General features: G+C 36.2%; 1 protein-coding gene across 3 annotated transcripts in view; it reads right to left on the reverse strand.

Annotated features, from left to right (window-relative positions):
- Positions 1–22,020, reverse strand: part of GRID2 (glutamate ionotropic receptor delta type subunit 2) — a 1,666,133-nt gene that overhangs the window by 408,747 nt on the left and 1,235,366 nt on the right. For all 3 annotated transcript variants that reach the window (XM_069593668.1, XM_069593665.1, XM_069593666.1), the window contains one exon: positions 19,818–19,919. In XM_069593668.1, coding sequence (XP_069449769.1) covers positions 19,818–19,919 — 102 coding nt within the window. The remainder of the gene's footprint in view (positions 1–19,817; positions 19,920–22,020) is intronic.

Here is a 22,020-nt window from a genome sequence, read left to right on the forward strand (position 1 = left end):
ATTAAAATCATCATATTCTTTAAAGCTTATATTTTAAAAGGAGAAAGTTCAATACCAAACATTAAGGGTGAATTATTTATTTTTGCTCTCAATACACCTTTGAGAAATAGAAATTTCAAAAAAAAGACAAGTTATTTATAGCTTGTTGGATTGGCAAAGAGTGTTAATTTTTAATCATATAAGGAAGCAGATTTTCTTATATACTACTTATGTGAGTTAAAACCGGTACAACCTTTAAGCAAACAAATTCATGGTAGGAAAGCAAACATTTGTAAATTTTTGTGTTATTTCTTTTGGTAACTTTCCAACTAAGAAGGTAATAATAAATGAACATAGTTATATAGCTAAAATAATGTTAATTGCAACTTTTCTAGTGAGAACTTGAAAATAAACTAAATGTCCAACAATTAGGGGTTGCTTTTAAAAAAATCTCTATCATAGACTGAGACACAGCACATTCAGCTGTCATCTCCAGTGTCCCAGTGCCCTGTTACATAGTTATTTGCTCAGAATCAGGCCACAGGAGAGTTTATTTAAAAAACCAAGAACATTTTAAAGGTTGGAGTTAGTTTGTTTTTGTCTTAAAGATTCAAAATATTACTATAAGAGATGTTATGGGGAGGGAGGTGGGAGGGGGGTTCATGTTTGGGAACACATGTAAGAATTAAAGATATTAAAATTAAAAAAAACATAAAAACAAAATATTACTGTAAAAACATTACTTTCACTTGCATTCCAGCATATTTCAGTAAATGCGACATGAAAATGTTGAATTTCTGTTGGCATTCTGGGAATTATGTACAACCCTGAACAAATTAATGGAAGTTTGAGGCAACTATAAAGATCACTCATCAAGCAGATGAAAATAAATATTGATTACATCTGTTGTATAAAGGATACTTGTTTACATTAAAGATAGTCTTATATATTTTGCTTAATGGGAAGAAAATGTACAAAACTATTTATGAGTATGTGTGTGTGTGTCTTAGTCAATTCGGACTGCTATAATGAATTACTATAGACTGGGTGGCTTAAATATTCAACACTTATTTCTCACGGTTGTAAAGCCTGGCAAGTCCAAGATAAATGTGCCAATAGAGCCAGGGTTTGAGGAGAGCTTGCTTCCTCTGCTTCACAGGGCAGAGAGCAGAGAGATCATCTTTCTCAAGGCTCCACTCTTAGGAGATTGCATGTGTGCATGTAAATAAACCTTGACTTTTTCCTGTTGTCATTTAATTCACAGGCCCCCAAACATATGAACCTAAGAAGCTGGAAGAAAAGTTTTCCTCCCAACAGTACCAAGCCTTTTTCATGCAAGAAGATAGTCTTTCCCTTAAAATCCATGTGGAGATAACAAGGTACATAATAATTTTGGTAATCCCACTTTATACCCTTTGCTGAAACTGCACTCACTATTTCTGCCACTGACCTGCCTGATCTAAGGTTTTAAGAATAAGGTGACAGGTTTTTTGTTTCCAGTGAGCTGAATGCTTTCTGAAGGACATGCTTTTTTATTTTGATTTTATTATGAACCCACAGGGGGAAACTTAAAGAAAAGATTTCCTGCATAGAGGGCAGAAACAGAATAATAGAAAACAGAAATGTGCTGATATTTAAAAGCAAGAAACAAATCTGTGGGGATTTATAGAATGTAGAAAAGTCTCAGCTTACAGTGGTAAAGATCATATTCTATGTTTTAAAAATTAGTAAGGGTATAAAAGATTACTGAAGTATTATTTAAATTAATAAAAAGCATATAAAATAGATTCTGTGCTAGCTTATCAGGTCTGTAGATATGGACTACAGTGCTGAGATCGCACTATGATGTGGGAGACTCGGGTTCGATCCCTGGGTTGGGAAGATTCCTTGGAGAGGGAAATGGCAATCCACTCCAGTACTATTGCCTGGAAAATCCCATGAACAGAGGAGCCTGGTAGGCTACAGTTCATGGGGTCGCAAACAGTTGGACACGACTGAGCGACTTCACGTTCACGTTCATGTTCACTGAATTAATTATGGGGGCCATATTAAAGAATTTGAGGAATATACCCATAATTTGGGCTTCCCTGATAGCTCAGTTAGTAAAGAATCCACCTGCAATGCAGGAGACCCTGGTTCAATTCCTGGGTCAGGAAGATCCACTAGAGAAGAGATAGGCTACCCACTCCAGTATTCTTGGGCTTCCCTTGTGGCTCAACTGGTAAAGAATTTGCCTGCAACATGGGAGACCTGAGTTCAGCCCCTGGTTTGGAAAGATCCCCTGGAGAAGGGAAAGGCTACCCACTCCAGTATTCTGGCCTGGAGAATTCCATGGACTATACAGTCCTTGGGGTTGCAAAGAGTTGGACACAACTGAGCTACTTTCACTTCATACATAATTAATGGAAAAATGTAAAGATGTATGCAACTTTTTCCCCATCTTTTTTTTTTTAATTGCATAATAGAATGGAATGTTTAGTGTAAAACTAGTCACAATACTTAACCCATGACATATTTCACTGGATGGCGCTAATGTCACTTAGAGTGCTAAAACATTGAGCATTGATCCTTCCATTTTTACATTCCTCAGTAGATACTCCAGAAGTAATCCAAAATGTAACATTGCATGTACAGAAAATCATTTTAGTTTTGGGGCTGAAGACCAAAGTTCATTCTTAACTTTTGAAAGGACTCATTAAACAAAGGTGAGAGATATTTTTCAAAGTGTTCGTTCTTGATGAGTGACCACTTTTTTATTCTCCTTGACTTCTAAAAAATTAAAAGAGTTTGCTTTTTAATGCTAATCAGTTGCTTCTTTATTCCCTGGTAGACTTCAGACCATTCAGCCTCAATACTTTATTTTCTTGAGCTCTTTATTGACCATGGTCTTAGAGATTTTATTTGGCTCAGAACAACACAACAGCTTGTTATTTTTAATTGAACTGCAGAGTACATTAGGCTACATAAGAATCAATGGGAAAAATTAGTTTGAACATTTCATTTTCTCATTTCATGCCACTGGCGATGGTTAAAAATAAAAAAGATAAAAGGAAAAAAGAAACACTTTCAAACCTACCCCCCAAAATCTAAAATATGTAAAGTGCATATCCTTGTGCTAACTCCCATCACATAGAGAACCTGAAATTCTTTGCTCAAAATTTTAAAACATCCAAGAACCACAAATTCGCTTTTCAGCATGATGGCTTTTTTGTTTCCAGGTTAAAATAATTAGTACACAGTTTACATGGAGATACTGTGAAGAGATACCTTAAAATCCAAACCTCTTTGTATTTCATCTGATCATTAAAAAACCCAAGGGGTGTATTCTGGAAGAGTGTGCATTTGCCTTCCTTTCCTTGACCAGCTTTTCCATTTCTGGGGCCTCCATGCAATATGGTAGTTCTCTCCTTGACTGCTTCCCACCTCCCAGAGGGAGCTGACTTTTAATAGCTGTTTGTGATCTAGAAGCTTACAGATGAGTAAACTATTCCTATGTTGGGTACATTTTGGAGGTAACTTTTCTCATTTTAGACCACCCTAGAGTCTTAATGCAATGGATAGTGACTTGATGAATGGTCCCCCGTTGATCAAAACCTGTTAATGTGCTTTTGAAAAACTCCAAATCACGCCTGAGACCTATCTTCCTCATTGGTAAGGCAGCCATATGAGGCCTTGGCTCCTGGAGAGGGACTGGGAAAGCAGACAAGGTTTTCTCAAAATGTATTTCCTTTGTAAACTGAAATCTAATGATTACACTTTAATTCAGAATACTAGCTTTCCCTCCTAATTGGGAAGGTTTCTAAGATGTAAGAAAGGACAACTTCCTGTGACTTCTTTTTTTTTTTTGCATCTGTTTGCCTAGTATCAATTTATGTCACTGTAAAACAGCAACAACATCAACATGCTATGGGAGCTTAGAAGTGACAAGTGACTATGCATCTTCCTAATGAAAGGCTGAAACTTTTGAGGTCAAGGCAACATTTAGAACACTGATATAGCAAGATGTGTGGGAGCATCCTACTTTATATATTTGTACACCTAAATATTTATTACTACATACTTAAAAGGTAAGAACACGCTTTTCATATATCCTTTTAAATAAAGTCTTCGTTCAATAATATCTTCCCAGTAACAGAAAATTGTCTCAAAAGTCTCTAATATTATAAACTGTGTCCAGTACATATCTTCTTAGAAAGTGAGTTATAACAAAGTGGTGAAATAAAAGTTTATCTTTGCAGTTAAAAAATTTTGGCATTGATATGCTTTTTGTCATTCTTTGCCCAGCATTGCAGAATTTCTCTTGTATCTTGTATGACCTATTACTCAGCCAAGACTCAAAAGGACCCCTAAGCAAATTTCTGCAAGTATTCTCCTCAGATAGATGTTCCTCATGGCTGGTGGGAAGTCAGACAAACAAGGATTCAATGCTCATTTTTGTTCCAAATATAACTTGAAGTTATTTAACTAGCTCTAAGTCTCAGCCATATCAACAAATTGCAAATAATAATCTTCAGGGCTCCATGGAGATTAAAATAACTGAGAATAAGTGTGCCCCAAATGCTGGCTGGTAACACTTAATTCATTAATATACTCCTTTGTAACTCCAGAAAGTAAAATCTATGTCAGAAACATTTCTCTAGTTTTCATATTTTTACTTATACTTGTTTTTTTAGGGATTATATATAGAACTGGTTTTGTGTTTTTTGTAACTATGCCAAAGCTACTGCATTAGCAAAAAGTAACTTAAAACTTCAAGGTCACCTTAACATCTGGATTTCTTTTAGGTACAGTGCTATATATAATATAATTCTAAAAGTAAAGGATAATATAATTCTGAAAGTAAAGTACGATATAGTTCATATGATATTGGTTAAAATACTATCGAAGTTATGTAAATCACACAGACCTTACTGTTTCTACCTCTTTGAATTTTCAAATGACTATGTCAATACTTTTCTAAACTTCTAGAGACAAGTAGTAAATATATTTTTCAGAAGTGAATTATGTAACATATCTCTGAAATATCTATTCAGTGTTTATTCTAAGAATTCAGGTTTCATCTTCCAAAAGGAAGAAAAGTTGGGTCATGCATGGTTATCTCAGTGCTGTAGTGATCCTTGCCTGTTTGCATGACAGCTATTATCTTAAGAATTGGTGTGATGAGAAAGAATAAGAAATTCTCAAGTCATTGTCATGCATCAATTCTCATGATAATTTCATTCACTCAGCATTGAAGTGAATACATATTTCAGTGTTGCTATGAATTACATTGTTTGCCTCAGCCAGTCTTCCTCAAGTGTCTGTTTATAAAAACTGCATTCTCCCCTTTTCTCTCACATGAGTTGGGTATAAGCAGCAGAAGAGACAACAAAATATGTATACCATAAAGATCTATCTCTACTGATTATACTGCTTCAACAATAAAAATGAGATCCATTTTACCTAACCTTACAGCTAGATCAGGATTTCAATGATGGTGTTTTAAAATAGTTAATGAATATTATCTAAATTACATAATGCTAACCTTATTCTCACAGAAAATTTCTAATTAAATTGTCTCTAAAGGAGCTCTTAAAAAAAAAGGATACCTAACACACAGGCTGCTGGAATGGTCTGCATTTCAATTTCATTTGCTTCAGGTGATACTGTAGCTCACTTATAGAGTAATTTAAATTCTTGATATCTGCATACTTTTGTGTATGTTCTTTACATTGTTGAATATTCCTTCCCTTTTAACTATACCATGTTAGTCCCTGCCTATGTTTCAGAACTAATTTGTGTCATTCTTTAAGCCTTTTCCACTGCCCTACCCATGCGATAGATACTTCTTTTATGTTCTCTTTAACACTGTGCATAATAAGAACTAACACCTAGCTATAGCACTTCCTACATGCCAGGCTCTATTCAAAGAAGTCCTTTGTTCTTTGCATACATTAGTTCCTTTAATTTTCTTAACAGCTCTATGACATAGATAATGTTACCTGCATTTTAAAGATGAAGAAATAGAATCATAAAGATTTGGGGATGGTCATATACACACTGCTATATTTAAAATGGATAACCAACAAGGACCTACTGTATAGCACATGGAACTCTGCTTAATGTTATGTGGCAGCCTAAGGAAATGGCAAAACACTCCAGTATCCTTGCCTGGAAAATCCCATAGACAGAGGAGCCTGGCGGGTTGCAGTCCACGGGTCGCAAAGAGTCAGGCATAACTAAGTCACTAACACTAGATAGGAGGGGAATTTGGGTGAGAATGGATGCATGTATGTGTATGGTTGAGTCCCTTCACTGTTCACTTGAAACTATCACTATATTGTTCATCAGCTATACCCCTCACCGAAATAAAAAGTTTCTTCAAAAAACGTAAAACATCTTAAAAAAAAAGAAATAGAATCATAAAGAGTTTAAATACATGGCCTAAATTCACATATAGGAGACCTGGAAATTTAAATGCAATCTGGTTCTGGAGTCTGCTTTTTTAATAGCTTCATTGAAATATAACTCACATACCATATAATTTACCCATTCAAAGTGTACAGTTCAACAGCTTTACTACATTCACAGACTTATGCTAGTATCATAGTAGTTTTCGAAAATTACTCTGTAAAGAAATCCGGTTTTAGAATATTCCTCCATAAAGAAATCCAATTTCCTTTAGCCATCATTTCTCAATCCTGTAATCTCTCCCAGTCCTAGTCACTAGTCTACTTTCTGACTCTATACACTTGCCTATTCCATATAAATGGAGTCATATAATATGTGACCTACTGTGACTGGCTTTTAATTAGCATATTTGCAAGGTTTATTCAGGTATCATGTTATCAGTGCTTCATTACATTTTACTACCACAATGTTCCATTTCATGGGGATACCACTCTTCTTCCATTCATCAACTGATATACATTTTGGTTGTCTCCATTTTTTTGTTATTGTAAATAAAGCTGGTATAAAACATCTGTGTACAAGTTTTTGTGTGGATACACATTTTCATTTCTCCTGGAACATACCTAGAGTAGAATTTCTGAATCATACACTGTTTGTGTTTAATCATTTAACAAACTGCTAGACTATTTTCTGGAGCTCTTGCACTATTTCACATTCCCACCAGTAACATACAAATGTTTCATTTTTCCACAACTCTGCCACACTTGTTTTCATCTGTCCTTTTGATTTACAGTTATTCTAGTGAGTGAAAAAGCAGAGGAACCAGAGATCAAATTGCCAACATCCGCTGGATCATTGAAGAAGCAAAAGAGTTCCAGAAAAACATCTATTTCTGCTTTATTGACTATGCCAAAGCCTTTGACTGTGTGGATCACAAGAAACTGTGGAAAATTCTAAAAGAGATGGGCATACCAGACCACCTGACCTGCCTCTTAAGAAACCTATATGCAGGTCAGGAAGCAACAGTTAGAACTGGACATGGAACAACAGACTGGTTCCAAACAGGAAAAGGAGTATGTCAAGGCTGTATATTGTCACCCTGCTTATTTAACTTATATGCAGAGTACATCATGAGAAACGCTGGTCTAGAAGAAGCACAAGATGGAATCAAGATTGCCGGGAGAAATATCAATAACCTCAGGTATGCAGATGACACCACCCTTATGGCAGAAAGTGAAGAGGAGCTAAAAAGCCTCTTGATGAAAGTGAAAGAGGAGAGTGAAAAAGTTGGCTTAAAGCTCAACATTCAGAAAATGAAGATCATGGCATCTGGTTCCATCACTTCATGGGAAATAGATGGGGAAACAGTGGAAACAGTGTCAGACTTTATTTTGGGGGGCTCCAAAATCACTGCAGATGGTGACTGCAGCCATAAAATTAAAAGATGCTTACTCCTTGGAAGAAAAGTTTTGACCAACCTAGATAGCATATTGAAAAGCAGAGACATTACTTTGCCAGCAAAGATCTGTCTAGTCAAGGCTATGGTTTTTCCTGTGGTCATGTATGCAGTGAGAGTTGGACTGTGAAGAAAGCTGAGCGCCAAAGAATTGATGCTTTTGAACTGTGGTATTGGAGAAGATTCTTGAGAGTCCCTTGGACTGCAAGGAGATCCAACCAGTCCATTCTGAAGGAGATCAGCTGTGGGATTTCTTTGGAGGGAATGATGCTGAAGCTGCAACTCCAATACTTTGGCCACTTCATGCGAAGAGTTGACTCATTGGAAAAGACTCTGATGCTGGGAGAGATTGGGGGCAGGAGGAGAAGGGGACGACAGAGGATGAGACGGCTGGATGGCATCACTGCCTCGATGGACGTGAGTCTGAGTGAACTCCGGGAGTTGGTGATGGACAGGGAGGCCTGGCGTGCTGTGATTCATGGGGTCACAAAGAGTTGGACACAACTGAGGGACTGAACTGAACTGAACTGAACTGAAGGACTTCCCTAGGGGCTCAGATAGTAAAGAATCTGCCTGCAATGAAGGCGACCTGGGTTCAATCCTTGGGTCAAGAAGATCTCCCGGAAAAGAGAATTGCAACCCACTCCAGTATTCTTGACTGAGAAATCCCATGGACAGAAGAGTTTGGTGGGCTGCAGTCCATGGGGTCACAAAAGTCGGACACGACTGAGAGCCTAAGCATGTATGCACACGTGTGTATAGTGCACGGTGTAGTGGTAGCACATTGTGATTTTCATTTGCACGTCTATGATGACAGATGGTGTTGAGAATCTTTCTATATGCTTATTAGCCATTTTTATACCTTCTGTGAAAACCCACCCAGGTCCTTTGCCCGTTTTTAATTGGTTTATTTCTTCATGTTGTCATTCTTAAAACTTTATTCTTTTTATGTATTAAATACAAGTCCCTCATCAGACACATCATCTGCAAATATCTTATACCATGCTCTCGGTTGTCTTCTCATTTGTTTGCATTCTATCCTTTGAGACATAAACATTTTTAATGTTAGTGAAATCTAATTCATCTATTTGTTGGTTGTTTATGCTTTGAGTGTTATGTTTAAGAATCTACTGCTAAAATAAAGTCACAAAGATTTACATCTAATGTTTTCTTCTAAGCATTTTATAGCTTCAACTTATACATTTTAATTTATGATCTATATTAAGTTGATTTTTGTATGCTATTTTAGGCAAGGATATTGGTTTATTCTTTTGCACCTTTTGTATGTGGGTATCCAGTTGAAAAGACTACTATTCTTTCCTCCATTGAATGATCTTGACAATCTTGTTGAAAAATCAATTAACCATGGATATATGGATTAATTCTGGACACTCACTTCTGTTCTACTGATCTAAATGTCTAACCTTGAACTAGTTTGATTACTGTAGCTTTTTAGTAAGTTTTGAAGCTGAAAAGTGTGTCTTCCTACTGCTCTTTTCAAGATTTTGTGGGTTGTTTGTTTGTTTTCTCCCTACCCTGATTCTCTTGCAGTTCCATGTGAATTTTAGGATCTGCTGGTCAGTTATGGCAAAAAAAAAAAAAAAAAAAGACAGCTAGAATTTTGATAGAGATTTCACTGAATCTGTAGTTCTATTTGGAGAATATTGCCATCTTTACAATATTGAGTTTTCCAATCCATGACTATACGCTATCTTTCCATATTTTTAGGATGCTTTACTTTCTTTCAAAGGATGTTTTGTAGCATTTAGTGTACAAATATTGCAGTTGTTCTGCTTACATTTATGTTATTCTAATTATTTTATTCTTCTTGATATATTTAAATGAAAATAACTTTATTAATTTCTTTTTTGTAATCTTCATTGCTAGTGCACAAAAATACAATTGATCTTTGTAAAGTGTTTACACTTTAGAGCAGTTGAAGTCTTTTATTAACTCTAATTGTGTATGTGTGTGTTTACTCTTTAGAATTTTCTATTTGCAAGACCATGTCATCTGTAAATAGAGAAAGTTTTACTTTTTCCTTTCTAATTTCACTCCTTTTACTTAGTTTCCTTGCCTAACTGGGGTAGCTAGAACCTCCAGCAAGATGTTGAACAGAATTAGTGAGAACTTTAGGGATTTGGAGGGGTTTTTCAGCATTTCACCATTAAAATGATACAATTATTATGATTGTCAACTATTTTTTTTAATTGGGAAAGAGCACTAGATTTTATTAAATGGCTTTCTTACATATGTTGAGATGATAATGTGGGTTTATCCCTTTATTAATATGGTATATAACAGTGGTTTTCATAAACTGAGCCAACCTTGTACTCTTGGGATTAACTTCATTTGTTTATGGTGTATAATCCTTTTTATATATTGTTGGATTCAGTTTTCCAGCATTCTGTTGAGGATGCTTGTGTCTGTATTGAAATGCATCATAGTCATTAAAGTCATTAAGTGATAAATTCCACTGATTACTGGTTGATTGCCTTACTGTTTTCAGCAATTCCCTGGATTTGCTCAGTAGTTTTGTTGCAGAACGAGGACCCCTTCCAGGGCCCGAAACTGGGCTCTTGTCTAACACTCAGAAATGAACCATCCGAGAAGACACATGTGCTGACAAAGCAAGAGATTTTTTTTGGGAAAGGGCACCTGGGTGGAGAGCAGTAGGGTAAGGGAACCCAGGAGAACTGCTCTGCTGTGTGGCTCGCAATGTCGGGTTTTATGGTGATGGGATTAGTTTCCCGGTGGTCTTTGGCCAATCATCCTAATTCAGAGTCTTTCCTGGTGGTGCATGCATCTCCCAGCCAAGATGGATGCTAGCGAGAGGGATTCTGGGAAGTGGACGGACACGAGGTGTTTCCTTTCGACCTTTCCCGAACTCTTCTGGTTGGTGGCGGCTTATTAGTTCCGTATTCCTTATCAGGATCTCCTGTCGTAAAATAACTCATGCAAATGGTTACTATGGTATCTGGCCAGGGTGGGCAGTTTCAATCAGTGTGCTTCCCCTAACAGTTTGAAGGAACTAAATTTTGGTAGGGGTCATATTTGAAGTCAGGTTTTAAAATTTATTCTGACCTCAGGAGGGATATTCTTAGCTATCTTTTTTTCTGGCTTTCCCTGGTAAACTAGCTGGCTTATGATTCAGCTTATTGTTTTTAATTAAGAGGAGCCAAAGACTTAAAATTCCGCACGCTCTATTTCAAATAATTGGAGAGTGCTTAAGCATTCTCTTTTGTTATGGACTGCCTCTCCCCTGGACAAAGTCTTTGCTACAACTCTGGGTACTGAGTGGGGTGGCAGCCTCTGGCCTTCTTCACTTACCTCAGTTGTCATAGAACCCCTGCCTTATAACAAGGTGGTGTGACGGAAACCAAAGCCCCAGTATTCTAAGTCTGCTACACCTGGGGTAGAGACTGCATAGTTAGGTGGAGAAAGGGAGCCCACAAATTCTTGGTCACACTTACCAGGAATTTAACCTTTTCAGATAAGATTGGGTGCATTCAGTGCGGTATGGCCGTAAGACTTAACCTTTTCAAATTACATTTAGGTTGTATGGAAAATGCTAGCAGCCTCCAGGAGAGATAACCCTTAACTGGAAACTTTTAAGGGAGATGGAGCTCTGTCTTCTTGGCCAAATCGGCTTGGAGTGGAGCTTCCATCAGGCTGAGTAAGGCAGAGAGTGAGGTGGAATGGGAAAGAGAAGGATGAGGTTGAGATGCTATAGACTCCTGTTGCTTTTACTCAGTTTCTGTACATTTTCTTAAGTGTTACTTCTTTTTTTGTATGCCCTTAGGAAATTTACAGAGATTTTAAATGGCTTCTGTTTATTTACTTACTTATTTAGTTAGTTAGTCAGTCAGTTAGCTTTTTGTGGTGCTTACTTTGATGAGGAGTGGGTCTATGAATCTTCTCAGCCTGCCACCTCAGAAGTGGAATTCCTACAAGGACAGTGTTCTTAACCACCGTGCTTATTGTACTTTTAGTATAGTAGTTATTACATGGCACTTACCAAGTTTTATTGTGAGTTTTAGCTTAATTTATTTAAGACAGTATCCATAGGACATGTCCTCAGCCAGAGTTGTCATTTTTGCCTGGAGCTCTGAACCAAACTTTATTAACACTTGAAAGGAGCCCTCTTTAGACACTGCTGTGGGCCCACTAAGAGATGGCCATCAGACTTCCTTCCCTATCTGTGCCCTGAATGCCTACCCAGGGGAGCCTTTTGTCAAGTTCACTCTTCCTGCCCCTAAATTTGCCTCTAGGTTCAGGTGACTCAAAGGCTTAGACTCAGGAAAGCTTAAACTTCAGTGGGAGTCTAAAACGCTGAAGGTCTGCAAGTAGTAAAAGCTTGGACAATGTCCTTGGCAAAAAACTAAGCAAAATGACATTTCAGGGCTGTTCTTAGTATGTCTTCTTAGTTATATATTAATAAAGCTATTTAAAACTAGCCTAAAAGCAAACATGATTCCTGAGACAATATACTTGACATACTAGACTTTCAGAAATTTGTATAGTTTATTATTTGGATTTTTAAAATATCAGATATTTGTGTAATTTTGTCTCTAGGCAGCACCATCTTCATTAGGAGGAGAGTTGTGGTTGTTCTCATTAGCAGATTTTCAAAGGAAAGTAACAGTAAATGGGATGAAAAGTCATGATTCTGCAGTTTATGTTTTCCTTGTCTAACTTAGGGTCCTTTAAATAATTTCCCATCAAAATCTAAAGATTGATGACACTGATTAATGATACCTTCACAATCACTCATGCTCATTTTTTTCCTTTTCTTCAGTTAATTTACACATCATTGTTCTACTGCAGAGATAATAGCATCTTATATTTAAAAACACTTGGCACTTTACTACATACTTTCAGATAGTTTAAGGTATTTACACTCATAAAAACCCTGTGTGGCCAGTTTTTTATTCCCTTTTTACAGACAGAAAAATTGAGGTTCAGAAGAGCTTCCTGACTTCCATAAATTCAATGATTACTAAATAGAAGAGGTAGAACTTGAATGGATATCTTTGGACTATTAACCTAGTACTCTGCAGGATATGCCCAATGGCTATTAGTGTAAGTGTGTTGGGAAAAGAAGAATAGGTGGAGGAAAAACAATAAAATAGTACTTCCAACAAGGAAATCATACTGCATATTATTTATTCTTTTGCTAAAAGGTACATTGAGAAGAAGCTAAGTACACTGATTCATCCTTAAGAAAGTGAAGTCACTCAGTCGTGTCCAACTCTTTGCGACCCCGTGGACTGCAGCCTACGAGGCTCCTCTGTCTATGGGATTCTCCAGGCAAGAATACTGGAGTGAGTTGCCATTTCCTTCTCCAGGGGATATTCCTGACCCAGGGATCGAACCCAGGGATCGAACCGGGGTCTCCTGCATTGGAGGCAGACGCTTCAACCTCTGAGCCACCAGGGAAGCCTTCATCCTTACACTGACATAATTCATGGGTACATTAGATATGAAGTATTATTTCACATGATAGCAAAAATATTGTGGAACAAAAGCCAAGCACTGAGTGCCTCTACGACCAAGATAATATGAAATGATTCTGTGATTTGTAACTTCTCACGGAATGTAAACTTGCTATTTAATAGTGTGAATGAATGATTCTTGATGTTTTGAATTAAAACTTTCTACTTCTTTAACTTAAAAGCATGTATGTCATTTCCCAGTAACAACTATGTCAAAAGATTTAACAATGACATAATCCTTTCCCATTTCTTTTGGAAATTTAGTCTTAGTAAGTAAAAATTAAAGAATGGCAATGGCACCCCACTCCAGTGTTCTTACCTGGAGAATCCCAGGGACGGCGGAGCCTGGTGGGCTGCCGTCTATGGGGTCGCACAGAGTCCGACATGACTGAAGCGACTTAGCAGCAGCAGCAGCAAGACTAGTTATTCAGGCATAGTCTTGTCCATTCCAGTTCCTATTTTTGTAATTACATATAGAGTTCTTAATGGCTTTTCTTTTTCCCTTTTTCCTTCCTTCCTTCCCTCTTTCCTTTCCCTCCCAACCCCACATACACACCCATAGGCTATCAGAATATTTTAATTTGTTCATTCAACAAACATTTATTGACCTGCTTTTATATACCTGACAATGTACATGAAAAACAACTTGTGTTTTACCGGTATGTAGTTTAGAGGAGGAGTCAAACACTAATGAAATTATTACAAAATACAGAGTTACAAAGAGTTCTGAGTGAAAGAACGTAGAAAATGAGGAATCAGATTGTTCTGTAACTCCACAAAGCTGGTCCTTGATGTCACTGTTGAGATTAGATCATAAAATACTGTGACATTCGCTGTGTGCATCCTCCCTCCCTCCCTCTCTCATCATTCTTTCCCAGGCTCCTGCTGCTGCTGCTGCTGCTGCTGCTAAGTCGCTTCAGTCGTGTCCGACTCTGTGCGACCCCATAGATGGCAGCCCATCAGGCTCCCCCGTCCCTGGGATTCTCCAGGCAAGAACACTGGAGTGGGTTGCCATTTCCTTCTCCAATGCATGAAAGTGAAAAGTGAAAGTGAAGTCACTCAGTCGTGTCTGACTGCTAGCGACCCCATGGACTGCAGCCTACCAGGCTCCTCCATCCATGGGATTTGCCAGGCAAAAGTACTGCCTGCTAAATGTATTTATTCCTTCACAAACAGGTCCTATTTTCTGATAGAAAACTTATTAATGTTGATAAAATGGTTCCTGTGGAACTCCTCAAGAGCAGGAACTATATACATATTTTTTTCTCTTTGCCTCCCTGGGATTAGCAGAGTGCTTAGCTTACAATAAATGCTCAGTGATAATTATGGAGTCAAAGCTAATAGTTTAGGGTGTACCATACAATACTCTTTTACCTTTTTCTGATCTTAGATAACATTTCCATTTTTAGAGGCAAATAAGGCCTGCTTAAAATAATTCCCAAGAAGTTAGACTTATAATAAAATATTTTAGGAAAAGGAAAATTCTCTTAATATGATAGTTCAGGAGGTAATTATCTGCTACACCCTCCTCATGGTGATTGCTTGGGAAAATTTACATGTTTCAACAGAGTTTGGACTTTGCTTTGTGTGGTGTTGTTTTAATATAAACTACTTTGGTATATTTTCTATGTTTATATTTCTATGGGTCTAGTGATAGCTTTAGTTCAGATAGTAATTTTTTTCACTGTTGTTATTCTCCTATTTTTAAAAACTGGCTTCATTTCTTACTGCTATTTCTTTCCTTTAGAAGGTATTCTTTATTTAGTCTGTCTCTTTACCATGGCTTCATGCCCAGTTTTGTTAAATTTAAATTTCCAGGAATATCCATTAACTTAATTAATTTTGTAAAGATACTGTCCACATTTTATTCAATCTAAAATGTTTTCAATTGTAAGATGCACAATTGTTTCACCTACCACTAATAAAGACAAAAAAAATAAAAATTTCAATTGCAGGAAGACATCAATTGAAAGATGCATCCTGATTCAAAGATATTAAAATATGAAAAACTATGTTTTTGAATTTATAAAATACAGAAAAAGCACCACCACAGCTCTAACACAAATTTCCAATCATATTTATACAAAGTTATACAATTATGTTTATGGTAGTTTAAGGCAAAATAATATTGTGTTATATATCAATGCAGAAGAAAGGCATTGCATTTTTTCAAAAATATTCTTAGAGCTTTGGATGTCCTGCTAGGATGAAACTCCCCAAAGTCAATATCTTTATCTGTTTTGCATGTACCCCAAGCAACTAGAAGAGGGCCCTCAACAGATACTTCTCAAATAAATTTATGAGTGAGTTTATGTTTCATTAGAGATGCCATATGTCTGTTTTAAGAAAACTAAATCAAGAAAATAAGAGTTATTAATCAGTGATCTCCTTCTAAATGCCAGTTTATGTTTTCCAGATATCTAGTAGTTTTTCTAACGGAATAGTTTCTTAAATCTTCCATTTGTCACCAACTTCTTTCCATTTTATTTTCATAAGGATTCATAATTATTATGATGATACTTACAACTCAGTGATGTTTCCAATAACTTTTGTGAATAACCATGAAAACACTGTATGGCATAATTGGTCACTTATGGTTATCCATAGTTGTACAACTTATGAAATGAAAAGGAAAAAATAATCCTAATAAAGGCCTCATATTAAGACAGTTGGTCCACTTGGTAAGCAGTAGAGATCGGTGGACCAAATATGGAAACAGAGTTTGGCAGAGGGAGATTTATTCACATTTTCTTTTCCTCCATTTCTAAGAAACTTATATGGCTTTGGTGATGGCTAAAAATAAAGTTATCCTTATGTGATGCCATTTTAAAAAAATGTTTTAAAATTACGAATTCAATAACATCTGTAATCTCAATAGTTACATTTAAATTAAACCTAACATGAATTTATTCTGATTCCAAAGACAGAATGTCAGAGAGGCTAAAGACATAGCCACTGGGATCAGGATCTTTGGGCTTGAAACTCATCTCTGGCTCTTGAGTTTTATGGACATGGAAATTTAGTTAATTCTTTGGAGCTCTGTTTTTATCCTTAAATGTAATTAGCACATATCTTGTAGAGTTTTTGTAAGAATTAAATTAGTTAACACACATAAAGTTCTTAACAGGTCAGATCAAACAACAGATGCTGAAGATGGTTTCCTTGTTTGCCCTCAAGTCCCTCACGGCCCTGTGTTGTGACCTAGGAAGAAGACCTTCATGGTCTTCATTACTTGGGCTCCCTTGCCCTCTGACTTCTGGTTGGATTTGTAATTGGAAAAGATGGAAGTAGATGGAAAGATAGGAGGAGTGACTTTAGAGCACCCCCCTCTCCATTTCTTCGCTGCCTAAATGTGATTTGAGTGCTTCTCCTCCAGCCTCTTCCCATAGCCAAGGTCACCACTTCTAAGATGCGGTCTCCCTTCCATGGCTCCAGCTTTGCTAGACTCTCTCCCACATCACATCAGTCTTTAGGGTTGCTGCACATCTAGGCCCTGACACTTCAACGCCCTTGTTGATTTATTCAACTTTATTTATATTATTTGTTAATAATCCCTTCATTTAATTCTCTTTACTTAGCCATTTGAGTCCCATTCACTTGCCCCTGGCATCATAAACAATATAGTGCTGAATTCTTTAGTTTAAGATAAATATTAGATTATTTTTTTCAAGTGTGTGAAGTATCTTTAGTAGTGATGGGAATGGGAGTTTCAAAACTTAAGCAAGAAAAATCAATTCTGTTAACCTGTGTGTCTTTGATAACATTACTTTCCTAAGAAGTAAAAATCTGTGGGGTGTGTGTGTGTGTGTGTGTGTGTGTGTGTGTCTGTATAACTGGGACTAGATTTTTGTTAGAATGGAATAAAGGCTAAGATACCTTCTCCCACGGCCTTTACACATGATCCCTCCCTCCTCTTTCTCTCTTTGGAAATGGCTAGTGGTAAATACTTGGAATACAAGGGGTTATTGTTTAGGTGACTCAATCAAGTCCAATATAGAATTCTGAGTTTCAGGTTTAGTTGACATCATGATTTTAAAGTCATTGCATGGACTTAGGGAAGAGTGATTCTCAGTGTTGGGTGGAGGAAGCTTGCAAGGGCATATAAGTAGGAGCTACACCTGGAAAGGGTCTTGTAGGAAATAAATAAGAAAGTCATGGCTGCTTTCCATTCAAATGGGAATTACAGGAAGAACCAGAAAGCCTGAAAATTTATTAAGTACAATGGCTGTATACTGAGGAAGTTTAACAAGTGTAACAACCTTTTGCTCAACTGGGCACCCAACTCATAAATCCATATTGTACCACAGAAGACTTTAGGGAAACAGACTTTCCATATTCCTCTCACTAAGCACATTGAGGGTCAGTGCAGGGCTAAGCTTGAAGAAAACGGATCATTTACACGTCACAAAGGTGAGAATAGGGCACACAAAGGTATTAACACTGTGTGAGGCAATACCATTTCATGCACAAAACAGCAATCATTTTTCTTGGCCTAGAAATGAATTGAAAATAATTGGCTCTATGAAGCTTTCCCAGCAAAACTCACTTTCATCTTATTCAGGGTTAAGCATTTCTACCTCTCAAGAAAATCCTATAGCTACTGCAATTTTCACACTTATCACAGTAGGAATAGAGGGAGTAAACATAATGTTAAGGAGGAAGAAGTTGAGAGATCTGGAGTCTAACTTTTTGGATTTTAATCTCAATTCTCTCTGCTACTTACTATCTGTATAATCATCCACATTTTTTTCAACCTCTGTATGTCTCAGTTTCTTCAACCAGATTCTTGGGATCAGAATACTATTTATTTATCGGAAATAATATGAGGACTGAATAAGATCATCCCTGAAAACAACTCAGTAGAGTATCTGCACATAGTTAGTATTAAATATATCTCAGCCATTTCATTACATATATGCACCTCCCAGCAAAAGTCTATGTATAACTTGAGGCATAAATATGCACATAAGTATATGTGTCATTCATCTTATACCCATTACCAACTAACTCTATCCTACAGTAAGTACTAGATACATATTTAATGACTAAATAAGGCTAGCTTGCCTAAAACTATGTATGTCAAAGGCAAAAGCAAAGCACATATATTTTCTTTTATTGTGGTTTTCACCTGAGCTTCCATGTTAATCACTAGCGAAGAGACTATTATAGTTTATTATACTTTAAATACCTTTAAAAAAAATACTAGCACATCAGTGAAAATGCATATCTACACTTTTGGGTATGCACAGAAGCACCTGCACAATTAAGTTTTCAAGTACTCATAATATAATTATTTGCCAAACAATGAAAATCTTGTTAAAACAATAGCTAAAAATAAATTATAGGCACCAAAAGGGAAGATAGACTCATTGTCTAGATTTCTTTTAATAGAGAGTATCACAGATCCTTCTTATAGACAATGAAATTATGTTGAGTCTGTTTAATTTGTATTAAACAATGTACAGAGGGCAGTCATTGCTGTTATAAATCCTGATAAACATTCAATTAGCATCAACACATCAAAAAAGACCACTTCTCTTGTTTACGAATTCTGTAATTTTTTTAGCCTATAAGAAAGAATTGTTCAAATTTAAAAACAAGTGGGTTTTTCTAAAGAAAACTGAAGTTAATAACTATGGTTTATTTGGTTTTGAAATGTATTATAAAGAAGCATGAGGTTAAACACATTGAGATAGGCAGGGAGAATGCATGTCTTCATCCCCTATGGCTATTTAGACAGCACCAATTTGAGCATTTTGCTACTGAAGACTATTTCTATTAACATTTTATTTATATATCATGTGAGAAAATAATAATATATAGAATAATTATAACAGCTACCACTTATTGCTTTTTCTACCAAATGGAATTATAATAAATGTTTCACATGTATAATCCCATGTAATAGCCACAGAATCACTGGATGACAAACTCAAAACAACAGAATCATATCTGTCCATTTTAATTATTAGTGTCGCCAGGGATTAGTACTGAGCTTAAATACAGTTGATACTCGATAAATAATTACTAAACAATAGGATGAGCTTCACTTTGAAGCAGGTCCTTCCCAGGAAAGTACTGTCTTCGTCTGCTAATGTTCCAGTGTTACTGAATGTACTGTATTTGATCAAATCCACCCTTGTTTGGCAGGGTTATCTTCACTTACATAGACCATCGGATTTCAGTGAGAGGATGCCTGAGAGAGAACTCCATCTTGTCATGTATAGAAAACTATAGAAGGATAGAAATCTTGTCTAAGCCGTCTAAGAAAGTTATAAAATTAGTACTATAATTAAAGAAAAAGTATGTAAAAGCCTGATTCTGACACACATAAATTGAAGGCTGGAAAATATGATAATTACAAGTACCATACAATGCATAGTTAGGATTTGTTAAAAGTTCTTTTAATATTATAATATCAGTTAATAAAACATAAAGAAATGGAGGATAAAATAATCTCCTAGAAGCCAAAACCACAAGGCTGAGATCAGACTTACCAGAACAGTCACCACGCGTAGAACCACTCCACGCATGTTATTCTCCAGTTTCTTGTCAGTCAGGGACCCATTCAGCCCTGTGACAGGATTCCAGCACCCAAGCTGAAAGATAAAATAGCTTGGTCACTTTTCTGCCCGAGGAACAGTCCAATCACCTATATATAGACCTTTCAGAGAACTGCAGGATAAATCTTGGAATAACATAACAGAAAGTGTCTTGTGCAGTTTTTCCTTTTTAATAGCAAATGAAGCAATCAAAAATGCTATTTCCTGCTTTTAAATATCATATGACATATGACAGTATCCAGTGGGCTTTAGGGGATTCACTGAAGACATGTGACTTAATGAGGAGTTATAAATACACCAATAATTCAGCCTCAGTAATACACTAATTAGAAAAATAATAGCACGTATAATTCTAGCATAATGCCTGCTCTAATATATCAATTACTGCACAAGTTAGATTTTCTTACAGTTTAAATGGTTTTAATTAGATCTTACATTGCTTTTATTGGGGAAAAAGCTGGTTTTTAATGTGGTTAGAGGGGTCACAGTTTTTATTTGAGGAAAATAAAACATGTATAAGGCTTTGTTGTTTTCAAATATCCACAGTACATTAAACAATGTAATTTGACTTTTTTGTCAGTGCTATCAATCTACATGGGAGATTTTGGCAGCAGTCTTTCCCTTAAAGTCTTGCAATGATTTACTGCTCTTTGCTCTCCAAAGTACTGGTGTAATTTTACATTCTCATGTAGTTGTTATCTCTTGTAACATCCAAATCTGAGGGCTACCAGTTTAAAAATTACTGCATATACATTCCAGCGGGATAAAAATGGATGACTCTCAATTCAAAAATAAGGAGGAAAGAGAGATGTTGTGATTTGAATTAGCAGATAACTGCTCAAGAAGCGAAGCTGCAGAGATTGTTGCAACACACATCTTGGGAAGATATATCATTAATCCTGATGCCAGTCCCATGGGCCTTCTCATTTGGGAACTTATTCCATATTTGCATGCTTTAAAAATGTAATAGAACGTTAGTCATATTCAGAGACTATTTTGATCAATTGAATGGCTTATAGGGGCACCTGGTTATTCGCGCTGCTTCCTGTTAAAGACTGTATTATTTGCTTGTATTGCATTTTGTTTGAAGCTTCTGAAGTCATAAATATACCGGCAAGTCTTCCTCACAAATAAACAAGGTGCTTCCTATCAAACTCATGTCTCTTTTTAAGCTCCTCAAAAGGTGCTTAATTAAGAAAACAAAATGTATACAATATATCTTAAGAGAAGGGGTTGTCACATGTAAGCAAAAAGCCAGCTTTTTCCGTATTAAAATAATTTGGAAAAAGCTGCTAATTGTTGGTTTCAACTGTAAAAGCACATTAAATTCAAACAATGATGTGTCATTTTTAGTTATATAAAAGTCTAATTAGAACTTAGATCCAATTAGCAAATCCAAATGTGTTGAAAGTCTAATTATCAGAGATATTGCAGTCCTCTTGCCAAATTTAAAACCTTATGAAATTTCTTTTGAGTTTTTGTTCTCTTCTGAGATCAACCAGTCAATCCTCAATTATTATCACTGATGCGCACTTTTTCTAATTACTTCTTCAAGAAGAGTTTAATTTCACAGACCAAATAATATTGGTGGAAAAAGATCTAAAACAAAGTGAAAAGCTAAATTTCCAATGCTCTATCCACCTTTTACAATTACATTACCTAATTCTAAGTAAATGAATAGCTTTTAGGACATCATCTTATTCATGACTAGTAGATCTCAACTGCCGAAGTAAACACAGGGCTTTTTTTCTCCCTTGGAGTTATTTTTTAAGTTTGATGACTTATTGCCAGTTTGCCTAAATAAATTACATTTGTTAGTGCCAACTTGAACACAGCATTTTGGTGTATTAACTAGTCAAAATATTTACTACTGGAATAACAACAAAACCTGATAAGCAGTTTGTTTCAATAATGCTCTGGACAAACAATTAACATTATATAATTTCCATCTTCTTCTTAATTATGTCTTCCTTTAAACAGAACTAAATGCAGTCAATGATTTAAAAATTCTAAAGTACTCCAGTATTGGGGGATTTGAAATATTGATAATGAAATAGCATTTGAAGGAAGTAGAGGAGGTGGCTATACCTTCTGACCTTGGCAGTGACTTAAACATTATCTGTTTATATATATATAT

The sequence above is a fragment of the Ovis canadensis genome, chromosome 6, assembly GCF_042477335.2.
Source record: "Ovis canadensis isolate MfBH-ARS-UI-01 breed Bighorn chromosome 6, ARS-UI_OviCan_v2, whole genome shotgun sequence".
Classification (NCBI taxonomy): domain Eukaryota; kingdom Metazoa; phylum Chordata; class Mammalia; order Artiodactyla; family Bovidae; genus Ovis; species Ovis canadensis.